Below are 20,867 nucleotides of genomic sequence, written 5' to 3'. Positions count from 1 at the left end.
GCTTCCGATCGAGGCGGGCGGGCGCGCTCCGAGGTTTATTTCTGTGGTTGGCGTCCACCGCCGGGGCGGGCGGGGGAAGACTCGGCGCTGCGCCGCGCTAAGGGCGCGTCAGGCGCGGAGCAGGGTCCGCGGCTGCTGCGCGGGTTTGGTGGGGTTCAGCGCTTCGGAGCCCAGCGAGCCCCGGGCTGCGGGCTGAATGCGAATGTCCCCACACCAGCCGGCCCCCACAGGCACCAGCCGTCCCCTCCTCACACCAACCGTCCCCTCACACACCAACCGTCCCCTCCACACACCAACCATCCCTCCACACACCAACTGTCCCTCCACACACCAACCGTCCTTCCACATACCAACCGTCCCTCCACACATCAACCGTCCCCTCCACACACCAACCGTCACCTCACACACCAACCATCCCTCCACACACCAACTGTCCCCTCTCACACCAACCATCCCTCCACACACCATCACCTCCACACACACCAACCATCCCCTCACACACCAACCGTCCCCTCACACACCAACCGTCACCTCACACACCAACCATCCCTCCACACACCAACTGTCCCCTCACACACCAACCATCCCTCCACACACCATCACCTCCACACACACCAACCATCCCCTCACACACCAACCGTCCCCTCACACACCAACCGTCCCTCCACAAACCAACCATCACCTCCACACATCAACTGTCCCCTCCACACACCAACCATCCCTCCACACACCAACCATCCCTCCACACACCAACCATCCCCTCACACACCAACCATCCCTCCACACACCAACCATCCCTCCACACACCACCACCTCCACACACACCAACCATCCCCTCAAACACCAACCATCCCTCCACACACCAACCGTCCCTCCACACACCAACCGTCCCTCCACACATCAACTGTCCCCTCCACACACCAACCGTCCCTCCACACACCAACCGTCCCTCCACACACCAACCATCCCCTCACACACCAACCGTCCCTCCACACACCAACCATCCCTCCACACACCAACCATCCCCTCACACACCAACCGTCCCCTCACACACCAACCGTCCCTCCACACACCAACCATCCCCTCACACACCAACCATCACCTCCACACATCAACTGTCCCCTCCACACACCAACCATCCCTCCACACACCAACCGTCCCTCCACACATCAACTGTCCCCTCCACACACCAACCATCCCTCCACACACCAACCGTCCCTCCACACACCAACCGTCCCTCCACACACCAACCATCCCTCCACACACCAACCATCCCCTCACACACCAACCATCCCCTCACACACCAACCGTCCCCTCCACACACCAACCATCCCCTCACACACCAACCGTCCCCTCACACATCAACCGTCCCCTCCACACACCAACCATCCCCTCACACACCAACCGTCCCCTCACACATCAACCGTCCCTCCACACACCAACCATCCCTCCACACACCAACCGTCCCTCCACACACCAACCGTCCCTCCACACACCAACCGTCCCTCCACACACCAACCGTCCCATCCTCACACCAACCGTCCCCTCACACACCAACCGTCCCCTCCACACACCACCACCTCCACACACACCAACCGTCCCTCCACACACCAACCGTCCCATCCTCACACCAACCGTCCCCTCACACACCAACCGTCCCCTCCACACACCACCACCTCCACACACACCAACCATCCCCTCACACACCAACCGTCCCCTCACACACCAACCGTCCCTCCACACACCAACCATCCCTCCACACACCAACCGTCCCTCCACACACCATCACCTCCACACACACCAACCATCCCCTCACACACCAACCGTCCCCTCACACACCAACCGTCCCTCCACACACCAACCATCCCTCCACACACCAACCATCCCTCCACACACCAACCGTCCCTCCACACACCAACCGTCCCTCCACACACCAACCGTCCCCTCCACACACCAACCATCCCTCCACACACCAACTGTCCCCTCCACACACCAACCATCCCTCCACACACCAACCGTCCCCTCCTCACACCAACCATCCCTCCACACACCAACCTTTCCCTTCACACACCAACCATCCCCTCACACACCAACCGTCCCCTCACACACCAACCGTCCCTCCACACATCAACCGTCCCCTCCACACACCAACTGTCCCTCCACACACCAACCGTCCCTCCACACACCAACCGTCCCTCCACACATCAACCGTCCCCTCCACACACCAACCGTCCCTCCACACATCAACCGTCCCCTCCACACACCAACCATCCCTCCACACACCAACCGTCCCCTCCTCACACCAACCATCCCTCCACACACCAACCTTTCCCTTCACACACCAACCATCCCCTCACACACCAACCGTCCCCTCACACACCAACCGTCCCTCCACACATCAACCGTCCCCTCCACACACCAACTGTCCCTCCACACACCAACCGTCCCTCCACACACCAACCGTCCCTCCACACATCAACCGTCCCCTCCACACACCAACCGTCCCTCCACACATCAACCGTCCCCTCCACACACCAACCATCCCTCCACACACCAACCGTCCCCTCCTCACACCAACCATCCCTCCACACACCAACCTTTCCCTTCACACACCAACCATCCCCTCACACACCAACCGTCCCCTCACACACCAACTATCCCTCCACACACCACCACCTCCACACACACCAACCGTCCCTCCACACACCAACCGTCCCATCCTCACACCAACCGTCCCCTCACACACCAACCGTCCCTCCACACACCAACCATCCCTCCACACACCAACCGTCCCCTCACACACCAACCATCCCCTCACACACCAACCGTCCCCTCCACACACCAACCATCCCCTCACACACCAACCGTCCCCTCACACATCAACCGTCCCCTCCACACACCAACCATCCCCTCACACACCAACCGTCCCCTCACACATCAACCGTCCCTCCACACACCAACCATCCCTCCACACACCAACCGTCCCTCCACACATGAACCATCCCTCCACACATCAACCGTCCCTCCACACACCAACCGTCCCTCCACACACCAACCGTCCCATCCTCACACCAACCGTCCCCTCACACACCAACCGTCCCCTCCACACACCACCACCTCCACACACACCAACCGTCCCTCCACACACCAACCGTCCCATCCTCACACCAACCGTCCCCTCACACACCAACCGTCCCCTCCACACACCACCACCTCCACACACACCAACCATCCCCTCACACACCAACCGTCCCCTCACACACCAACCGTCCCTCCACACACCAACCATCCCTCCACACACCAACCGTCCCTCCACACACCACCACCTCCACACACACCAACCGTCCCTCCACACACCAACCGTCCCATCCTCACACCAACCGTCCCCTCACACACCAACCGTCCCTCCACACACCATCACCTCCACACACACCAACCATCCCCTCACACACCAACCGTCCCTCCACACACCAACCGTCCCATCCTCACACCAGCCATCCCCTCACACACCAACCGTCCCCTCACACACCAACCGTCCCCTCCACACACCATCACCTCCACACACACCAACCATCCCCTCACACAACAACCGTCCCCTCACACACCAACCGTCCCTCCACACACCAACCATCCCTCCACACACCAACCATCCCTCCACACACCAACCGTCCCTCCACACACCAACCGTCCCTCCACACATCAACCGTCCCCTCCACACACCAACCATCCCTCCACACACCAACTGTCCCCTCACACACCAACCATCCCCTCCACACACCAACCGTCCCCTCACACACCAACCATCCCTCCACACATCAACCGTCCCATCACACACCAACCGTCCCCTCCACACACCATCACCTCCACACACACCAACCGTCCCTCCACACACACCAACCATCCCCTCCACACACCAACCGTCCCCTCACACACCAACCATCCCTCCACACACCAACCATCCCTCCACACATCAACCGTCCCCTCCTCACACCAACCATCCCTCCACACACCAACCGTCCCCTCACACACCAACCGTCCCCTCCACACACACCAACCATCCCCTCCACACACCAGCCGTCCCCTCCACACATCAACCGTCTCAGCCCCATACACCAACTGTCCCTCCACACACCCACTGTCCCTCCACACACACCAGCCATCCCCTCCACACACCAACCGTCCCTCCACACACCAACCGTCCCATCCTCACACCAACCGTCCCCTCACACACCAACCGTCCCTCCACACACCATCACCTCCACACACACCAACCATCCCCTCACACACCAACCGTCCCTCCACACACCAACCGTCCCATCCTCACACCAGCCATCCCCTCACACACCAACCGTCCCCTCACACACCAACCGTCCCCTCCACACACCATCACCTCCACACACACCAACCATCCCCTCACACAACAACCGTCCCCTCACACACCAACCGTCCCTCCACACACCAACCATCCCTCCACACACCAACCATCCCTCCACACACCAACCGTCCCTCCACACACCAACCGTCCCTCCACACATCAACCGTCCCCTCCACACACCAACCATCCCTCCACACACCAACTGTCCCCTCACACACCAACCATCCCCTCCACACACCAACCGTCCCCTCACACACCAACCATCCCTCCACACATCAACCGTCCCATCACACACCAACCGTCCCCTCCACACACCATCACCTCCACACACACCAACCGTCCCTCCACACACACCAACCATCCCCTCCACACACCAACCGTCCCCTCACACACCAACCATCCCTCCACACACCAACCATCCCTCCACACATCAACCGTCCCCTCCTCACACCAACCATCCCTCCACACACCAACCGTCCCCTCACACACCAACCGTCCCCTCCACACACCATCACCTCCACACACACCAACCGTCCCTCCACACACACCAACCATCCCCTCCACACACCAGCCGTCCCCTCCACACATCAACCGTCTCAGCCCCATACACCAACTGTCCCTCCACACACCCACTGTCCCTCCACACACACCAGCCATCCCCTCCACACACCAACCGTCCCTCCACACACCAACCGTCCCATCCTCACACCAGCCATCCCTCCACACACCAACCGTCCCCTCACACACCAACCGTCCCCTCCACACACCATCACCTCCACACACACCAACCGTCCCTCCACACACACCAACCATCCCCTCACACACCAACCATCCCTCCACACACCAACCGTCCCCTCACACACCAACCGTCCCCTCCACACACCATCACCTCCACACACACCAACCGTCCCTCCACACACACCAACCATCCCCTCACACACCAACCATCCCTCCACACATCAACCGTCCCCTCCTCACACCAACCATCCCTCCACACACCAACCGTCCCCTCACACACCAACCGTCCCCTCCACACACCATCACCTCCACACACACCAACCGTCCCTCCACACACACCAACCATCCCCTCCTCACACCAACCATCCCTCCACACACACCAACCATCCCCTCCACACACCAGCCGTCCCCTCCACACATCAACCGTCTCAGCCCCATACACCAACTGTCCCTCCACACACCCACTGTCCCTCCACACACACCAGCCATCCCCTCCACACACCAACCGTCCCAGCCCCATACACCAACTGTCCCCCCCCCCCACCACCAGCTGCCACCCAGTCACAGACTGGAGAATTTTAGTACATTAGCTGCAAAATCAGCAGATCCACCTCAGAAAGGGGGCAGAAGTTACCAGCTCGCTGATGCCGGAGGTTGCTGTGAAAGCAGGAAACGTGCTTAATTACAATTTCCAGTTGATTCTTGGAAGCGGGTCATACTTCAGGCAAAAAGGACAAGAGAGAGCCACAGAAGATGGCAATCAGATCTACCCATTCTTCCCCAAACTCAAATCAGCTTCACCTCAATCATCTGGGCCAGAAGCACCATCGAGGCGCTTCCAAACAGCACCTAACAGAAACGCATCCACGCTAATCTCATGAGATCAAGTAACAGCCTCAAACCATCCCCCGTCGGGAGCTCTTTGTTCATCCCTGGGACAACGTGGTGATTTTGCCATTCCCGAGGACTGTGCCTTTCCTCGGGCCAGCCGTGTCGGAGCAACGTGCTGGCAGTACGGCCGTGCCTGGCTCGGCAGCGGCCAAGCCCCAACCCGCCTCCTCCGGCCTCCCCTCCGAGCTCTGGATCCGGCAGGAAAAGCGTTTTGGCAGGAAAGACGCCAAACAGCGTTTCAGCGCCACTCTCCCACGTTCAGCTGAGCCTGGACGTCGTCCACCGCGGCTCGTTTCTGAGACACGTGATGCCCAGATGACTCAGTGATGAACCTCGTGCAGAGGGACCCGGCACAGCGCAGAGTGCAAGAAATGAGCATCCCGGCAGGTTAATCATCTCCCTGTGTTTCACCAGCACCTACAGAAAACAGCATCAAACACCATTAATCATAACAACCCCATTTCTTTCTGGTATCCTAATGAGTTCCTCGAGCCGACAGCTCTTTTTGTTGCCCTACAAAAAACATCTTATTTTGAATACTCAACCTGGGAGCTGTTGCTGACAGCAGGAAATTAGTGCACCCAAGCCAAGTAATTAGTTTCTGCAGATTAAAATGGGGTTTGGTTCTGGCATACAGTCCACAAAGGGAGCAAGTGCTGAACAGCGTCGGCCCCCGCTAGCTGTCTGGTTTATTCTGCCTCGTTTAAGTTGTGCTTGCAAAAACCGCTCACACCTAGGAACCAGTTAGATGACTCCTATTAGGTAGAAAGACTGTTTTAAGAGTTTTGTGAGCAGGCATAATATATTAAATCATAAGCAACTTATCCATACACCATGCTATGCCTAGACTGGGTGGAAGATGGACATTTCTGGTAGTCAGAGGAGGTTCCTTAAGACTATCGTTGCCCACAAGCTTTCAACTGGTATTGGACAAAACAGTTTCTTTAGGGACTAGGGCTGACTTTCTGCCAACCGTGGCTGCATACGCCCGCTCCCGCGCTGTCCCCCTGCTGCAGCTGCATGATGAACGGCATCAGGAAATCGATCCGGCTGAGAGCAACCGTTCCTGCTTGCCAAGTTAGTTTTCAGCTGGAACAGTTCCCTGATGAAGCTCACTGCAGAGCCACACAGAGGCCTGTGCCAGCACAGGCGAGAGGACAGAGCAAGCACAGGAGCAAATACCCAGGGCAGAAGATGGCATGATTATTTATTCTGGTTTCAGTTTCAAGTGTGTGGTGAATTACACACTACTACACTGAAAATCCTTACTTCAAAGCAGATACAACTTAACTCTTAAGCTGAGCAGCTCTGCTAAAAGCAAGCCAGAATTATATTTTTCTCTACGGAGGGAGGCCCAGATTAAATCGTGGCAGGTGGGACTGTTAAGCGCCCAACACTCAAATGGAAAAACCCTTGAAGCAGAGGCACAGTGGGGAGTTACACTATGGTTATATTCATCAAAAGTACTGCTTAAACCATACCTGCCACAAGTCTTCTATTTAATCCAGTGCGGTGGCTCTCAAACCATCAACCAGCTGCGTTAGGGATGTGGGGGCTGGAGATGGGCCAAAACATGCAGGTTCAAAAGTGTGAGGTGCCAGCTTGGCTGCAGGAGGGGAGCCGGAGGCACAAGCGTCCTGCTTGGCTGAGCACCAGGAGCACGTCTGGTGGTCCTCCAGGAAGGGACAACTGAGAAACAAACCCAGATCTCTGCATCCACGGCCAGCGCAGGAACTGCTTTTCCTGTTCTTCATCACTTGGCTCAGGAAAAATAAGCTCTTCAAAGAATTCAGCTCAAAAGATTCATTTTTTTCATTTTTTTTAGCTAGAAGCCTACATCTCTCTACCCTCCTGTTGCTGAACCACCAGTAGAATACATATTAGAAGGGAGAAAGTGTATGAAATATGATATCCACTGCACGACACTTTTTTTTTTTTTGCTAAATAAGTGGGATGTTTTGCAAGCTGTTAGTATGTATTATCACAGCTACTCTAGTAAGAGGCAGTATACCATGGAAATTTTTTGACATTAATAATATGATTTAAGGGAAGTGATTTGCTATATTGCCACCCTATAGTGAAATTTGCCGCTCACGTGACTAAGCCATTTATAGTCACTTCCACATCCTGAAGAAGGATACTGATTAAGCACTGATGAAAAGTATTGTATAACATTACTATATTTGTTATGTTTTCCTGGAACGATGTAATTTTGGCCTCTTCACAGCATGCAGAAGACCAGGATTTGCTGACTGAATTGCAAATGGTCTATTTCTGAAGTATGTTTTCTTAGAAACTAGCATTATGAACGGGAGATGAGGGCAGAAGTTCAAAGGAGAAGACGTCTCCTGATGGAGGTGTGCAATACCCGTGGACTACAGTGCCAAAAATCCCCACGCGCTTGCCTGTGAGCTCTCACCGGCTGTGCCGGCCTGTGCTCCCGTATCGTAGATTCCTACGGAGGTAAATGCTCTCAGTTTGCTGACAAAGACTGTTTCCGTGCTAGTTATGCACAAGTGCTTCCCCTCCCTCTCCAAGGTATGTCACTAAAATCATTTTAAAAAGTAGTTAAACATTTTGCAATTTGTAAAAACAATCTATTCCCCCTTCTCCTTCTTCTCCGGGAGAACCAGCTGCAAGCCCACTCATCCGGAGAGATAATTTGTTCAAATACATGGATGAAAGCTTCAAAATGTTAATGCTGAACACCAAGCGCTGTGAAATAAGCAGTATAATTTACAGAATTCACATTGATTGTATAATGGCAAATAATAAGGCTAAATATAACTTGTTACATCTCTTTCCATTTGTAATACCACTAGTTTGTTTTCAAGGCATACTCTGTGAGCCCAAGCCCCATCTAAGATGTTGGAGGAGGTGATGCAGTGAATTGCTGTTACAGGGCTCTGTGTTTTGGATATCTTTTCAATGGACGGTGATCTTCCTATGCAAAATTGTGTTTTTAAGAGTGTAGACGAAAGGGAAGTGGGTGTTGGGAAATTCAATCCAATCTTTCACGATATTATAGCAAGCAGGTGTGAACAAGCTAACGCGTAAACCCCCCAGGGTCTTTAAATTCAGAAGTGCCATATAAAATTACACGTTCTTCAGTGCATGTAGTGTTCAAGACTCTTATTTTCCAAACTAACCTGGCATTTCCATCATGTTGTTTCACATACACACAAGTCACTTGCATTCAGTTACTCAGCTGAATGTTACTCCTTCGATGTGCCCTGAAGTTTTGCTGCTGTTGATCATCACACTCCTTTCCCTGGCCTCATTCTTTATAAACAAAACATTGCAGTTCCATTATTTAATGTTATGATTTATATAAATATGATTCTATAGGATCAATGCTGTATTAAGACCTGAAAGTATCTGAATTAAGTATTTTGCAACTGCTGAATATATAATAACACATGTGCTAATGTAGAGTCTTCCTAAACTCGAGATTAACCGAAGCAGACAGAAAGATCTGAGGTAGTGAGACTTGACTTGGCACTTCAAGCTGATGGGTAATTATTTGTGTTTATACATAGGACTATTTAAGTGCACAAAACAATTGTAATAACATCCATACCTAACAGGTGGAGAAACTGAAACGTGGGATTTCAGTGACGTGCCCGATAAGCCATTCCTGCCAGAGCCACCGCAGGATCTCAGTTGCACCACGCTTCATCTGAGCCTCCAGATGTTCCAGCAGCATCGCTGGGCACAGCAGCCATTGGAGGTGCACGGCAAAATCACGTAACGGAATGGGCTGACACGTGAATGACGGATTCGGCTGAATCTGCAAGGAAGAGTTGTAAGTGGACTGTGATTAACTACCAGGTAGAAACTTCACCAGGAGAGATGCTGAGCTAGGATCTCATTTTTGTAGAAAGTAGAACATCTGTAGGAACAATTAGTACTAGGAAGGATGTTTGTAGGCTGTTAAGGCAAATTTGAAAGTCTGCAGAAATATCACGTCCAACAAAATGGTACTTTTTCCAGCTACCAAAACTCCCTTGAACTTAAACTTATTTTTGAAATATTAAATACCAGTAATAGTGAGATCAATTTAACATGCTGTATTTCAGCATTCCTCCCCTGCCCGAAAATGTTACTTTGATCAAACTTCTGTGACTTGTTTTATCTCAAGATCCCAATCAATATATTTTTATTATGAATAAAAAATGCATTAAGTTGTTTAGTGACTACATGCCAAACCACTGATTTCAGTCAGTCCTATCATCTTGCCAGAAATTAGATTTTTAGAATGAAAACATACTAGGTAAATAATTAATATATTTCTCCTTATAAATGAGCATAATTCAGTAATAGAAAATTATTTTAAAAGTCTGTTTAAAAAAAAGCTTCTAAATGAAGATTATGTATCCAGTTTCTTCAGCATAGACAGACAAATAGTCACATACGTGGTTTGAATAGTAGTTATCAGAAATTGAACCACCTCCAGCATCAAAAATCCCTTTCCACAGCTGGATTTAGAGCCCAGACTTGATCACAGGCTGTATAGGAGATCTGTTGAAAGCAGAATCCATCCCCTACAAATACTGTACCACCCTTGGAATAGCTAAATGTTTTTGAACTTCAGGTTATCAATTCATGAGCTTTTTTTGCAAGTTCATGCAGATCCCAACAGACAAAAGATTTACCTAATTCTCTTTGATCAAAGTTCATCAATTCAGTTAGCAACTATATGTAAAACTACATAACATCTGTGGTGTTAAAAAAATCTTCAGTTATTATTTCCTCCTTCCTCCTCTTATAATAAACTTCTTTTGCAGTCCCTCTGCTGGAACCAGCTGAAAAGGAAGCAAACTAGAGGAAACCTTCAAGCAGAAAAATTAAAAAAACAAGCTTTTAAAGCTCAAAAATCTTTACCTATATATAAGCAATCATAATTTCTTAAAACCCTCCATTGTCCCCAAACTCTCCTGACCTTGATGGCAGGCATACATCTGCACAGCATCGCTTTCAGAAACGAAAGCACGTAACGTTTTGTTTCTTTAGCTCAACAAGAGTCCGTTTGCATTTTGGCATAAGGGAGGCATGCCAGATATTTTCTGGTTTTCTCACTCAGACAATGAGGAGAGGAAAGGGAAGAATCAGAAAAGCAGAATTCCTCCCTGCTTTCCGCTTTCTCTCCCCCACAGCTAGCTTGGCACCATAAAAAAAAAAAAAAATCCCCATTTTTGTATTATGCGACCCTCACAGAAGCAAACGCAGGACAGGACAGAAGAACCCACCTGCAGTGCCAGGCCATCAGCATCTGACAGGAGCAACCCTTAAATCATTTTGATCTAGGAGCTGAGGGAAACTCACGTTCTACAGGATTAGACCTTTAATTGGGTCTCTTCAATGGCTGAAACACCAAATCCACATGCCACCGTTGCACATCAGCCAGCAGCAGCCGGTTGCTTGACAAGAGTACTAACTGCTAGAGACTATTTTACTTGGCCTAAAACTCCTAAAGGACAGGAAACGTTACCTGAGCCTCTGAGGGCAGCTTGTGCTATTCAAAGGGCAATTTGCACAGCTGGAAATTTTAATCTGTGCTATTCAATATTTGCTTGCGTACGGGAGAAATTCATCCTTTGTACCTTGACATGCCTAATAAGATTAAAACGAGAATACTGACTTCTGAGCTGCACAGGTTCTCATGTCTTTTTTTTCTCTCCAGGGTGAAGTATTTTTAACTTTGAACGCGTTTAAAGACGAAACTAAAAAGGGAAATCAAGGATCTCAAATTTCTCTCCATTTGAGAAGCTGTGCAAATAAAAGAGATTGCCCAAACGTCCATCTGTAGCCCTAACAAGCTTTCTAGTATATTATCACATTACTTACTTGCTGTCAAACAAAATATTTTCAGGAAGATATGCTTGAACCCAAAGGAGTTTTGCTCTCCAATAATTAACATATGCTTAATGGAAATATGAACCCATTAATAGGGAAAATAGGCATTTTTATGGTCCAAATTCTTCTGTTCTCACTGGCACACATAATTCCTTTCATTTAATTCAAGACTCATTAGTGGTCAGTTTTTTAAATAATTTGGTATCCAGCCTTATGTACAGAAAAGAGAAAAGGGGACCGTAGGAAGTAGAGCTACATGGGTCTGACAAAAAAGAGGAAATTATAAATTGATTACAATTACTAAAAGAAATTAAGTCCAAAATAAATATAGGAATTTCACATAACTTCAGTGCTAAATATACCTTTGTTCACAAGCATGCACAAAATAAACTGTCTTTAAAAAATGACAGCCATATCTGGCCTTGGGTAGAGACCAGGTAACTTGCAACATCTCTTCCCACTTTATACAAAAAGAGTGTTTCCTTCTTTGACGGCCTGTAGAGAACAAATTGCCATCAAAAATGCACTAACGTCAACTCTATGCAGCATAAGAAAGGCCCCACACCTAATACTTGGAGCAGATCTGGCCTACCGCCTCAGTTAGATATATTCTTCTTCTTGCTCTTATTATCCAAAAGAAAATTGCTCTTATTAGAATTTATTTAGGATGTAGTTATGTGATATGACTGAGCCAATCTACTGGCTCGCTTCCTACTAAAAAAAGGGAAGTCCAAGGCCATGTCTCCAGTTCTGGCCAAGCACTTCTGCTCCCTCCTTCATTCAGCTCTTGTACTAGTCCCACAGCAAGACAGTTCAACCGTAATCCATATCCAACCAATCCATCCAACCAACTCCATAATCCAGCTGAAAACTAGCCCGGCAGGGAGTTTTCTTCTGAGTTAGCAAATCGGATTACTGGCTGCTCAGCCAGACAAGCAGCCCCTGGCACGGGGCACCAAACCACGCAGTCACGGAGGGCACTGGGAAAGCAGGGCACGGAGGAACGAGCCTCTCCTCCCCAAGGGCAGCAAACTGGGACATTGATTCATCTGTATCATCTGTCCTCACGCTCCTTGATTTGAACGGGAATCAAAGAGATTCCTGAATTCAGAAAGCAGAAGTTGTTCTCTCACTGCATGAAGGCATACGGTAGCCGAAGACCATTCAACCTTTGACTACATAAAGCGGAGGGTGATATTAAGCTCTTTGCACCCACTATTATTGTTAACGTCCAGCATATTATCTTACAAAAGAAAAACAGTTTCTGGGTGGAAAGAACACACTGCTGCAGTCTACAGACTCTTCTAGCTTTACGCCATTTTTAAGGGAAAAGTCATAGAGATCAGTGACTTTCTGCTCCAAATGTCACGTTGTTCAAGTCTGCAGTCTTTCCAGTCAGGATCTGCTTTAATTGTTAAAGAAATCAAAGCATTCCTCTGAAGACCATATATGTGTATTATTTGAAATATTGTTACAAAACATTAACATTGGTGTAATTTAGTTCAGTTACAGTAATCACAGTAAGACAGAGTCTGTTAGAAGGGTAAGATTTACAATTCAACTTGATCGGTTCAGGCAAATATTAGGAAATCACACTCCTTTTATTTTTCTTCAAAGCTTGCTGCTTCATTACAGCCACACACACTTTTTAAGGAAGAGAACGTGAAGAGTATAGTGAATTATATGCAGGATTTAACTTTCTCATTTCACCAGCTTGGTCTGGGGCAGGATTACACTGCATAAAAACAGGTAGTGCAAAGTGGTACATCATTTACAACTGAGAGATCTTTAAAGAGTAGCATTGTTTTCATTTTTATAGCTTTATTATTCCAGATTTAAAGCAGGGAAGTAAATGGTAGATTAAAACAAATTAATTTTCCATCTATATTACCATCAATTCAACAAAAGCACGAGCAAAAACTCTAGCAGCTGCACTTACACCTGCCAAAGTTCTGAGTGTTTATTAGAAAGCTATGAAGTATTTCAGCTTTCAGGAATCCATGTTAAGGGAGACATAACTTGGGGAGGCTTTTCAAAAGCACTCATTTAACTTTTGAACAGAAAATTGGGCCAAAATGTGGGAAACTCCAAATTCTAATTAGTTTTGAGAAAGGGGAGATTTGAAGTTGCTCTACAGGTCACTTAAACTGAAAGAGTAAAGTCATTGCAGAAACAGATCTAGGTGAAATTCCTCCTGTAGGTGTATTTCTACCAATAGAAATATGCTTTTATCAGAATAGTATGATTTTATCAGAACAATTTGCCTTTGAAAACACACTTGGAGGAACACATTAGGAAAGATTACTCTTTATCTGCCTAAAGACCACCAGAGCATACTTTCAAAACTTCAGTGCTGCAGGGAACAGGTAGGCAAACCTAGGACTCACACTTCCGAGTTTTAAGTGAATCAAATTGTTAAGAGTGATTCATCTCCGACAGGAGGCCTAAACTACAGTTATTTACGTGAAAACTTTATATGCGAAGGGAGTATTTGTAAAAGCTCCTCAACTTGGGCATAGCAACACCACCAGCTACAAATATTTGGCAGAGTTATAAATACTTTATTAGTTTTAGCGTTATTACGCTACGTTATTACTGTTGTCCTCTTACATAGAAATCAGATAAATAGTTACAAAATACTGTATACAAGTTTGAAATAGATGTTATTCAAAGGCTCGTAACAGGGGCAAGATATTTTAAATTCTGGTGTAGAATATAACCTTCCTGAAGACTGTATTAAGCGAAATAATCCAGTAGTCTGTTCTAGGAGTCTTTCTTTAGCGTAAGTGAAACGTCTAGGCTCGGAAGGCTTATGCCTACGCGTTCCGATTTCTGGCCAGCCTAGGAGTCTGCAGCAATCACTTAAGAATTTATTCCAAGTTCCAGATTTCTGACTACCTTCTTTTCTTTCTGTTCAAAAGCAATGATAACTGTACCTGGTACTCTTTCCACCATTCATTCTCCAGTTTGCAGCTGTTCTCCATGGACCAAAGAACTAATTCGGATACCAGAAACCCTACCGTTAGTTCTAAGTGTGACTGAACACCAGCCTAGTTTTCATCTTCATGTAGAGCCTATTAATACTACTATTTTTGCTTTTTCATTGGAACTTCTATTGTCATAAAATCCTCAGCTAGTGTTACTTCTTGTCCATCTAACACTGACTCTGCCTGTCTCTTCAGTTCTGTTATGTCAGTATCTCCTTCGCCTATTTGAGCACTTGGTTTATATCGTTGACTGAAGTGAGTCAAAACCAGTTTCTTAACTTTACACAATTTTGCAAAATCTGATGCCATTTTTGGAGTGCTGTGACCATGCTCTCTGGCCTTCTCCTCTTGTGTATCATCCAATGTGGCTTCATGAATCAATATATCTGCTTCATAGCAAAGTTTCATGGCTGCATCTCCAACCACCCCTGAACAGTCTCCTAAAATGCAAATTTTTCTTCCAGGAATAGGGTCTTCTAAGACATCTGAAGGAGAAATAGTTATTCCATTTTCTAGCACAACTGTAATACCATTCTTCAGTTTTCCATATAGAGGACCTGGCTGAACTCCTGGTAAATAAAAGCAAAAGAGTCAGTAAGTGCTACGATCATTGTCGGGTTTCAAAGAGCTTTTAAGAAGAGATACACTACATGTAGAGCTGTCTCACTGAAAAAATACAACCTCAATATATAAGTAGCAATTGACATTTCACATACTTTATACAAATGAAAAGCTTGTAACTTTAACAGAAGGTGCTTTTGAAAAAAGCTACATTCTTCCTATTAGAGTGAATAAAGTCATGCAAATACTCTGCCATACCTTTCTCTGAAAGCCATGTTATGCTTTTTAAACCTTAACTTCTGAACTTGTTTGCTCTTCTCAGTACGAGAGTAGTCTGCAATACTATTTGGCAGTAACATGACACACCGATTCAAACTGCTGCATTGGTATAATGTATTAAAATGTTTTTACTAGAAAATGGAATTAAAATGAATTATGGAGAGATATACACAGCTCTAATTTGCTAGAACACCTAGAAAGGTGGTCATAAAAAGATTTCTGCTGCTAGTGAACCCAGTTTTGTTACAATTGCTGAAAACTGGAGTCAGCCCTCAGCTTGAACACACGCATTTAGACATCTGCTGCCTACTGATGACTTCTCAGCATCTGAAGCTGCAGTATGAACACAACTGCTATCAGAACAAGCCCTTTCGGTCTAACGAAGGCATCTAACAGTTCCTATAGGTGTAAGAAGGCAGTTAGAGCTCTGATGCAAATGCAGTGAGAAGCAGTAATACCATAAAGGCATTCAGGAATAAGTTCCACAAAATACTGATCTCCAAAGCATCAAACAATTTTAAAGAGGAAAAAATAAGTCAAAGTAGTTACCAATTTCTTTCAGTTTTTGTACATTGAGTTTACCCGTCCGTGGCTTCTCTTCCACTACAAAGCCAAACGAAGGAATGCGGTGGAAGAGACGGAATGCTTTCACAACGAACTGCTCATCATCAACCAGCAAGTAAGAGTTTTCTACAGGATCCAGGTGGACGATTCTGCCTTGTGCCTCCTCTGAAGGTACATCATCTCTGTCCAGGCAAGAAAGTTCTTTAAACTCTTCTGCAGGGCACTGGTCTCGTGTCGGTACAAGTTCATGAACAACGTAAGGAAACAGAAGCTGCGAGTGGGAGAGCTCCATAGCCCTCCACACAAAGTTTCGTAGTCCTAATGGTCCATAAATATCAACGGGTGGTTTGTTTGGGTCAGGGCTACTTTGGAGGCTCAGTGTACACAGCAGGCCAGGAAGTCCAAAAAAATGGTCTCCATGAAGATGAGTTATGAAAATCTTTGTAATTCTACCTATTGATTAGAACAAGAAAGAAAAAGAAGAAAATAAGCGAACGCCATGACAACTCAGAAATTAATCACTTTTTGGCAAAAAGGAGAGAAAGAAATGAAAGGAAGGCAGGAAATGAAAAAAAACCCCATGTTTAAGAACTAAATCCCAAACCACTAAGTATTTTTTTCCACTACAGTGATAACTTTCCACACAAACTTTATTTTGACTTACAAATGATTTGTCAAAAAAGACTGCTGAGACTTTAGTTTTAGCTAATTCTAAGCAAAACGTGCTAAGAGCACAGAACTGGATCAGCTGGTGACATCTGCCGCATTAAAATGCAAAGCAGTTCTGGAAAGTGGCTGCACTTTGATACATTACATGGAAACTGTGGACTCATGAGAAACATAAGGTGGCATTTGTGTTGTTTCTAGTTTTGAATTCAAGACATGAAATGATCATAATTTCAAAAAAGAACCAAAATTGCTTCAAAGTTCTTTAAAGAGCCAGAACTCCACATTCCCTACCTAATTTGTTTCAAACAGATGAAAAATTTCATTTAAAGATTTGTGCTTTGTTTCCAGTCTGAGTTTGCCTCACTCCAACTTCCAGGCACTGGACCCTGTCCTTTTTAGATTAAAAAAGCCCAGAATTTTCTCTTACTAAAGATACATATATGTTAATCAAGCTGCATCGGGCTCTTCAGTTAACTAACGGAGTTCCTTCTTCCTTGCTATACAGCATTTTCTCCAGCCACTGAGTCTTTTGGTGGCCTTTTCTGCCTTCCTTTCCACAGATGTCGTACTTAAACAAAAGGGACATCAAAATGAGATACATTATTCCAGTTATTAGTCTCATATTGAGCTAACCAGCTTCTAATTACCTAGATCACTTCAGGTGCTCCTGTCTACAAAGGGGAAAAACAATCTGACTCGCAACCTCTTCAGTGCTGCAATTTGTGAACCGAAGGATGTCAGGGAACCAGTGTCTTCTTAATCAGCAATTAGGAGCAAGCAACTTTTGTGCGAAAGTTAACAATCTCTTTAACTTTAAAGAATTTAGTTAAAATCAGTACTTCGGTTTATTCACTATGACATTAAATCCAATGGTAGCTTCAGATTTTGGGGGAGCAGGAGGTTGTTTCTGTGTTTATAATTGATAATTCCATCTTTAAAACTCATCTGTGAAAGCCAGAAGTCTGCTCTTGCTGCTGGAGACTGCAAAAGCACAACGACTGAAAGCAAGTGGGGTTCCTCCGTTATTTGTTAAAATGAAAAAGCTAATACAACTTTATGCAAAAACAAAAGCAAAATATCTATGGACAGTAAGATTGATAGCAGGTATTGACTGGGGCTGTCTTCAGACAGATATAGAACCATGCAAGTTTAGGTCTGTGGTCCACGCTTGAAATCACGAGGCCTAAAAAAATGAATTCAGGAGAGTTTGGTTCTAGAACATAATTCTCTACCAAAGGGCAACTAAGGACTACGGCACAGCAGGTTCAGCAACCACCACCCAAATGCACTACATCCAGGTGCCCATGCCTGTTTAGCGTATATTCAAATAACATGAGCAGGAGGACAAAGTACTTTTTGTTTAGATCTTCTGCAACGGTTCCCCTCCCCTCATCACAGTAACTTCCAACACCACTAACCTGCTTTTAGATGGCTTTTCATGAACTGCGTTTGAGTTCCCTCTCCGCAGTCAAAGAGCCAGCCTTCCCCTTCTCTGCGAAGCACTAGTGCCGACGCGCCTCTTGTTGGAGAGGGGTACGCTGAGCCCGTCCCAAGGAAAGTTATATCCATGGACATTTTAAATAGGTCAGTTTGCCACCTGAAACGGACATTTTAAGTCACTGAACGTGCTTATTTTTGCTGGGAAAGAAACAAACATCTTTGCTTTAAGTGCAGGTATCCTACTTACTTTAGTGCGAGGATCAAATTCCCCTTCCCTTAAAAAAAAACCCATTTCCCTGGGGCAGGACTTTGGGACAACACAATGTTTACAAACAGCAGATTTCCTTTTTATCTCAATGGAAGGTTTGCAAACATACACACCAAATATTAGATGTGGCCTTTGTTCACTACCTAGATATGAAAAAAAAAAAAAAAATCCTAACCAGCTGGAAATATTCTAATCTAATCTTTAAAACTGCTATTCTTTCTTTCTTCTCCACTTCTTTTAACCTTAAATTTTCCTGTTGTCTGGTTGTAGGAGTGTTCCTTCAACCATTTTTCTCTCCCCAAAGGCATGCACTTCCTCTTAAAAGCCTTTCCAGAATGACTAATATCAAATAGCCCGTGCTGACTTTTAAAAGCCATTAGCGGACCGCAGCAGTCGGCAGTCCAACACAATAGAGGGGAAAGATTCACTTCCCTCAGAACAACTTAAGAGACCGCAAAAGGCAATGGCACACTGATTTACTTTGCCTTGGGAAAGATATCTTTGAGAGCAAACGATGTTTTACTCATCCGTGTAAAGCAAAAAAATTAAATACTACAAAATCTTTATGCAGCCTAAAGGCTCTGTAATACATCAAGTGACACCTATTGTCATGGAAGGATCTATATAAATAGCTGTCATACGTGAGCTGTGTATTTATTCACTATACCGTTTGCATAAAGAGCCTAACTCGTGTGCACAAGCAGAACAACCCTTCAAGCGCTTTGTTAGAAGCTCGACTAGCTCATGATTGATTTTTAACTTGTCTTGCCTTATGAGATATATTTGCATTTTCTTCAGCATTAGTCTCCTGAGACTTAGTTTCTACCTCATTTTCAGGTGCATTTCCACATGGTTTTACACTGCAAGTGCCGCAACAAGCCGGCTACTGCAACAGCCCCAAATACCTTCCAAGGAAAAGAGCTACCAGCTGCTCAGGTTTAGTTATTTCTATAGCAATTGCCACAACTTCTAGGCCATTTCCCCATTATATTGACAGGGATCTCTGAAGCACATTAAGCTGCAACACATGGTCACCTGAGTTTGGGGGGGGAGACCGATGAGAAACATTTGTCACATCCCCAAAAGGCAGAAATACACATTTTGCTTCCTTCACAGAAGAACGTTACTCTCTGTATAGGAGCAGACTACCATTTTCTAAGTGGAATAAGAGACAGAGCTGGTTGGGGACCTTACAGTGTGGAGTTATGTTTTCCCCTACAGCGGCAGACCATCGGTTATAGGTTAATATTCCAGGAAAGGCAGCAACGCGTAGCCCAGGTTTCCCGATAGGCAGGCTCAAAGTTTAACCTCTTGTAAAAGCATTTTGATTACAGATAGATAAAGATATTGTAAAGATATTGTAAACTGGCTTGATTATATGGATTCAAAGCCCACGTCCGGCGTTACGATCACTTGCCGTCCTAACTTCTTCCTGCAACCGCAGCGCTCCCCTTGTCGGAAACAGCAAAAAAACGAGCAGAACGGGCAACGTTCTCCAAACAGAAAGCAAAAGGTAGTTAAGTACCACGATGAAGACAACTAGATTCTTCCGAAAGCAGCACTACAGGTACGGCAAGCTTTAATTTGAACAATTGTGAGGGATCTAACCTGTCGGGGGATGTTCAATATGGGGGGGGGGGCCTTCACGGCTTATTTTCTTGCTCTCCTACGGGAAACTCGCACCCAGCGTGAAAAACTGTCCCTTCACGGCTTATCTTCTGGCCATCCTCCGCCTCGCAGCCGCCCTGCGCAGCTGGGGGGGGGAAAAGCCACTTGTCAGGAGGCCGCAGCGGGCGGTCGCACGGGCCAGCACCTGCCTCCTGCGCGCGCCGCCTCCCTCCACCCGGAGCAGCACGGCCTGCTGTGCTATAATAACAACAATAACAATAATAATAATAATAATAATAATACCAGGGCAGCCCTGAGACACCGAGGCCTTGTAGCCGGCACCACCTCCGCTTTGACGCGCAGGTAAATGAGCAGCCCGGCTCCCTTCGGTATCACCCGGCTCCCCTCAACGTCCCTCAGTGTCCCCCGGCTCCCCTCGGTCTCCCCCCAGCCTCCCCCCAGTGTCCCCTCAGCCTCCCCCCAGTGTCCCCTCGGCTCCCCCCCGGCCTCCCCCCCCGGCTCCCCTCAGTGTCCCCCTGGCTCCCCTCGGCTCCTCCCCCCGGCTCCCCTCAGTGTCCCCCGGCTCCCCTCGATCCGCCCCCCGGCCTCCCCCCCCGGCTCCCCCCAGCCT

At 47.1% G+C, this 20,867-nt stretch overlaps 1 protein-coding gene across 2 annotated transcripts; it reads right to left on the bottom strand.

Moving 5' to 3' along the window:
* Window positions 1–14,400: 14,400 nt before the first annotated feature.
* On the bottom strand, window positions 14,401–20,634 carry ELAC1 (elaC ribonuclease Z 1). 2 transcript variants are annotated; one of them, XM_013955216.2, is made up of 5 exons: window positions 20,540–20,634; window positions 20,237–20,381; window positions 18,339–18,517; window positions 16,237–16,704; window positions 14,401–15,416 (listed from the first exon to the last, which is right to left on the bottom strand). In XM_013955216.2, exons 3-5 carry the CDS (start codon window positions 18,493–18,495, stop codon window positions 14,947–14,949), a joined length of 1,095 nt encoding a protein of 364 aa, XP_013810670.1. In that variant the 5' UTR covers window positions 18,496–18,517; window positions 20,237–20,381; window positions 20,540–20,634; the 3' UTR covers window positions 14,401–14,946. The 2 variants fall into 2 exon arrangements, with proteins under 2 accessions (XP_013810670.1, XP_067172495.1); XM_067316394.1 differs by lacking the exon at window positions 20,237–20,381 and having other exon boundaries at window positions 20,540–20,548.
* Between the last annotated feature and the right edge of the window lie 233 nt (window positions 20,635–20,867).

This window comes from Apteryx mantelli, chromosome Z (assembly GCF_036417845.1).
Source record: "Apteryx mantelli isolate bAptMan1 chromosome Z, bAptMan1.hap1, whole genome shotgun sequence".
NCBI lineage: Eukaryota > Metazoa > Chordata > Aves > Apterygiformes > Apterygidae > Apteryx > Apteryx mantelli.
This window is presented reverse-complemented; position numbering and strand designations above follow the sequence as displayed.

Bases quoted from the DNA above. Each gene is read 5' to 3' on its own strand.
- ELAC1 (XM_013955216.2), bottom strand. From the start codon at position 18,495: ATGTCCATGGATATAACTTTCCTTGGGACGGGCTCAGCGTACCCCTCT. The intron at 16,705-18,338 runs GTTAGTGGTGTT...TCTAATCAATAG, and splicing joins GAAAAGCCATCTAAAAGCAG to GTAGAATTACAAAGATTTTC. The intron at 15,417-16,236 runs GTAACTACTTTG...TTTATTTACCAG, and splicing joins ACAAAAACTGAAAGAAATTG to GAGTTCAGCCAGGTCCTCTA.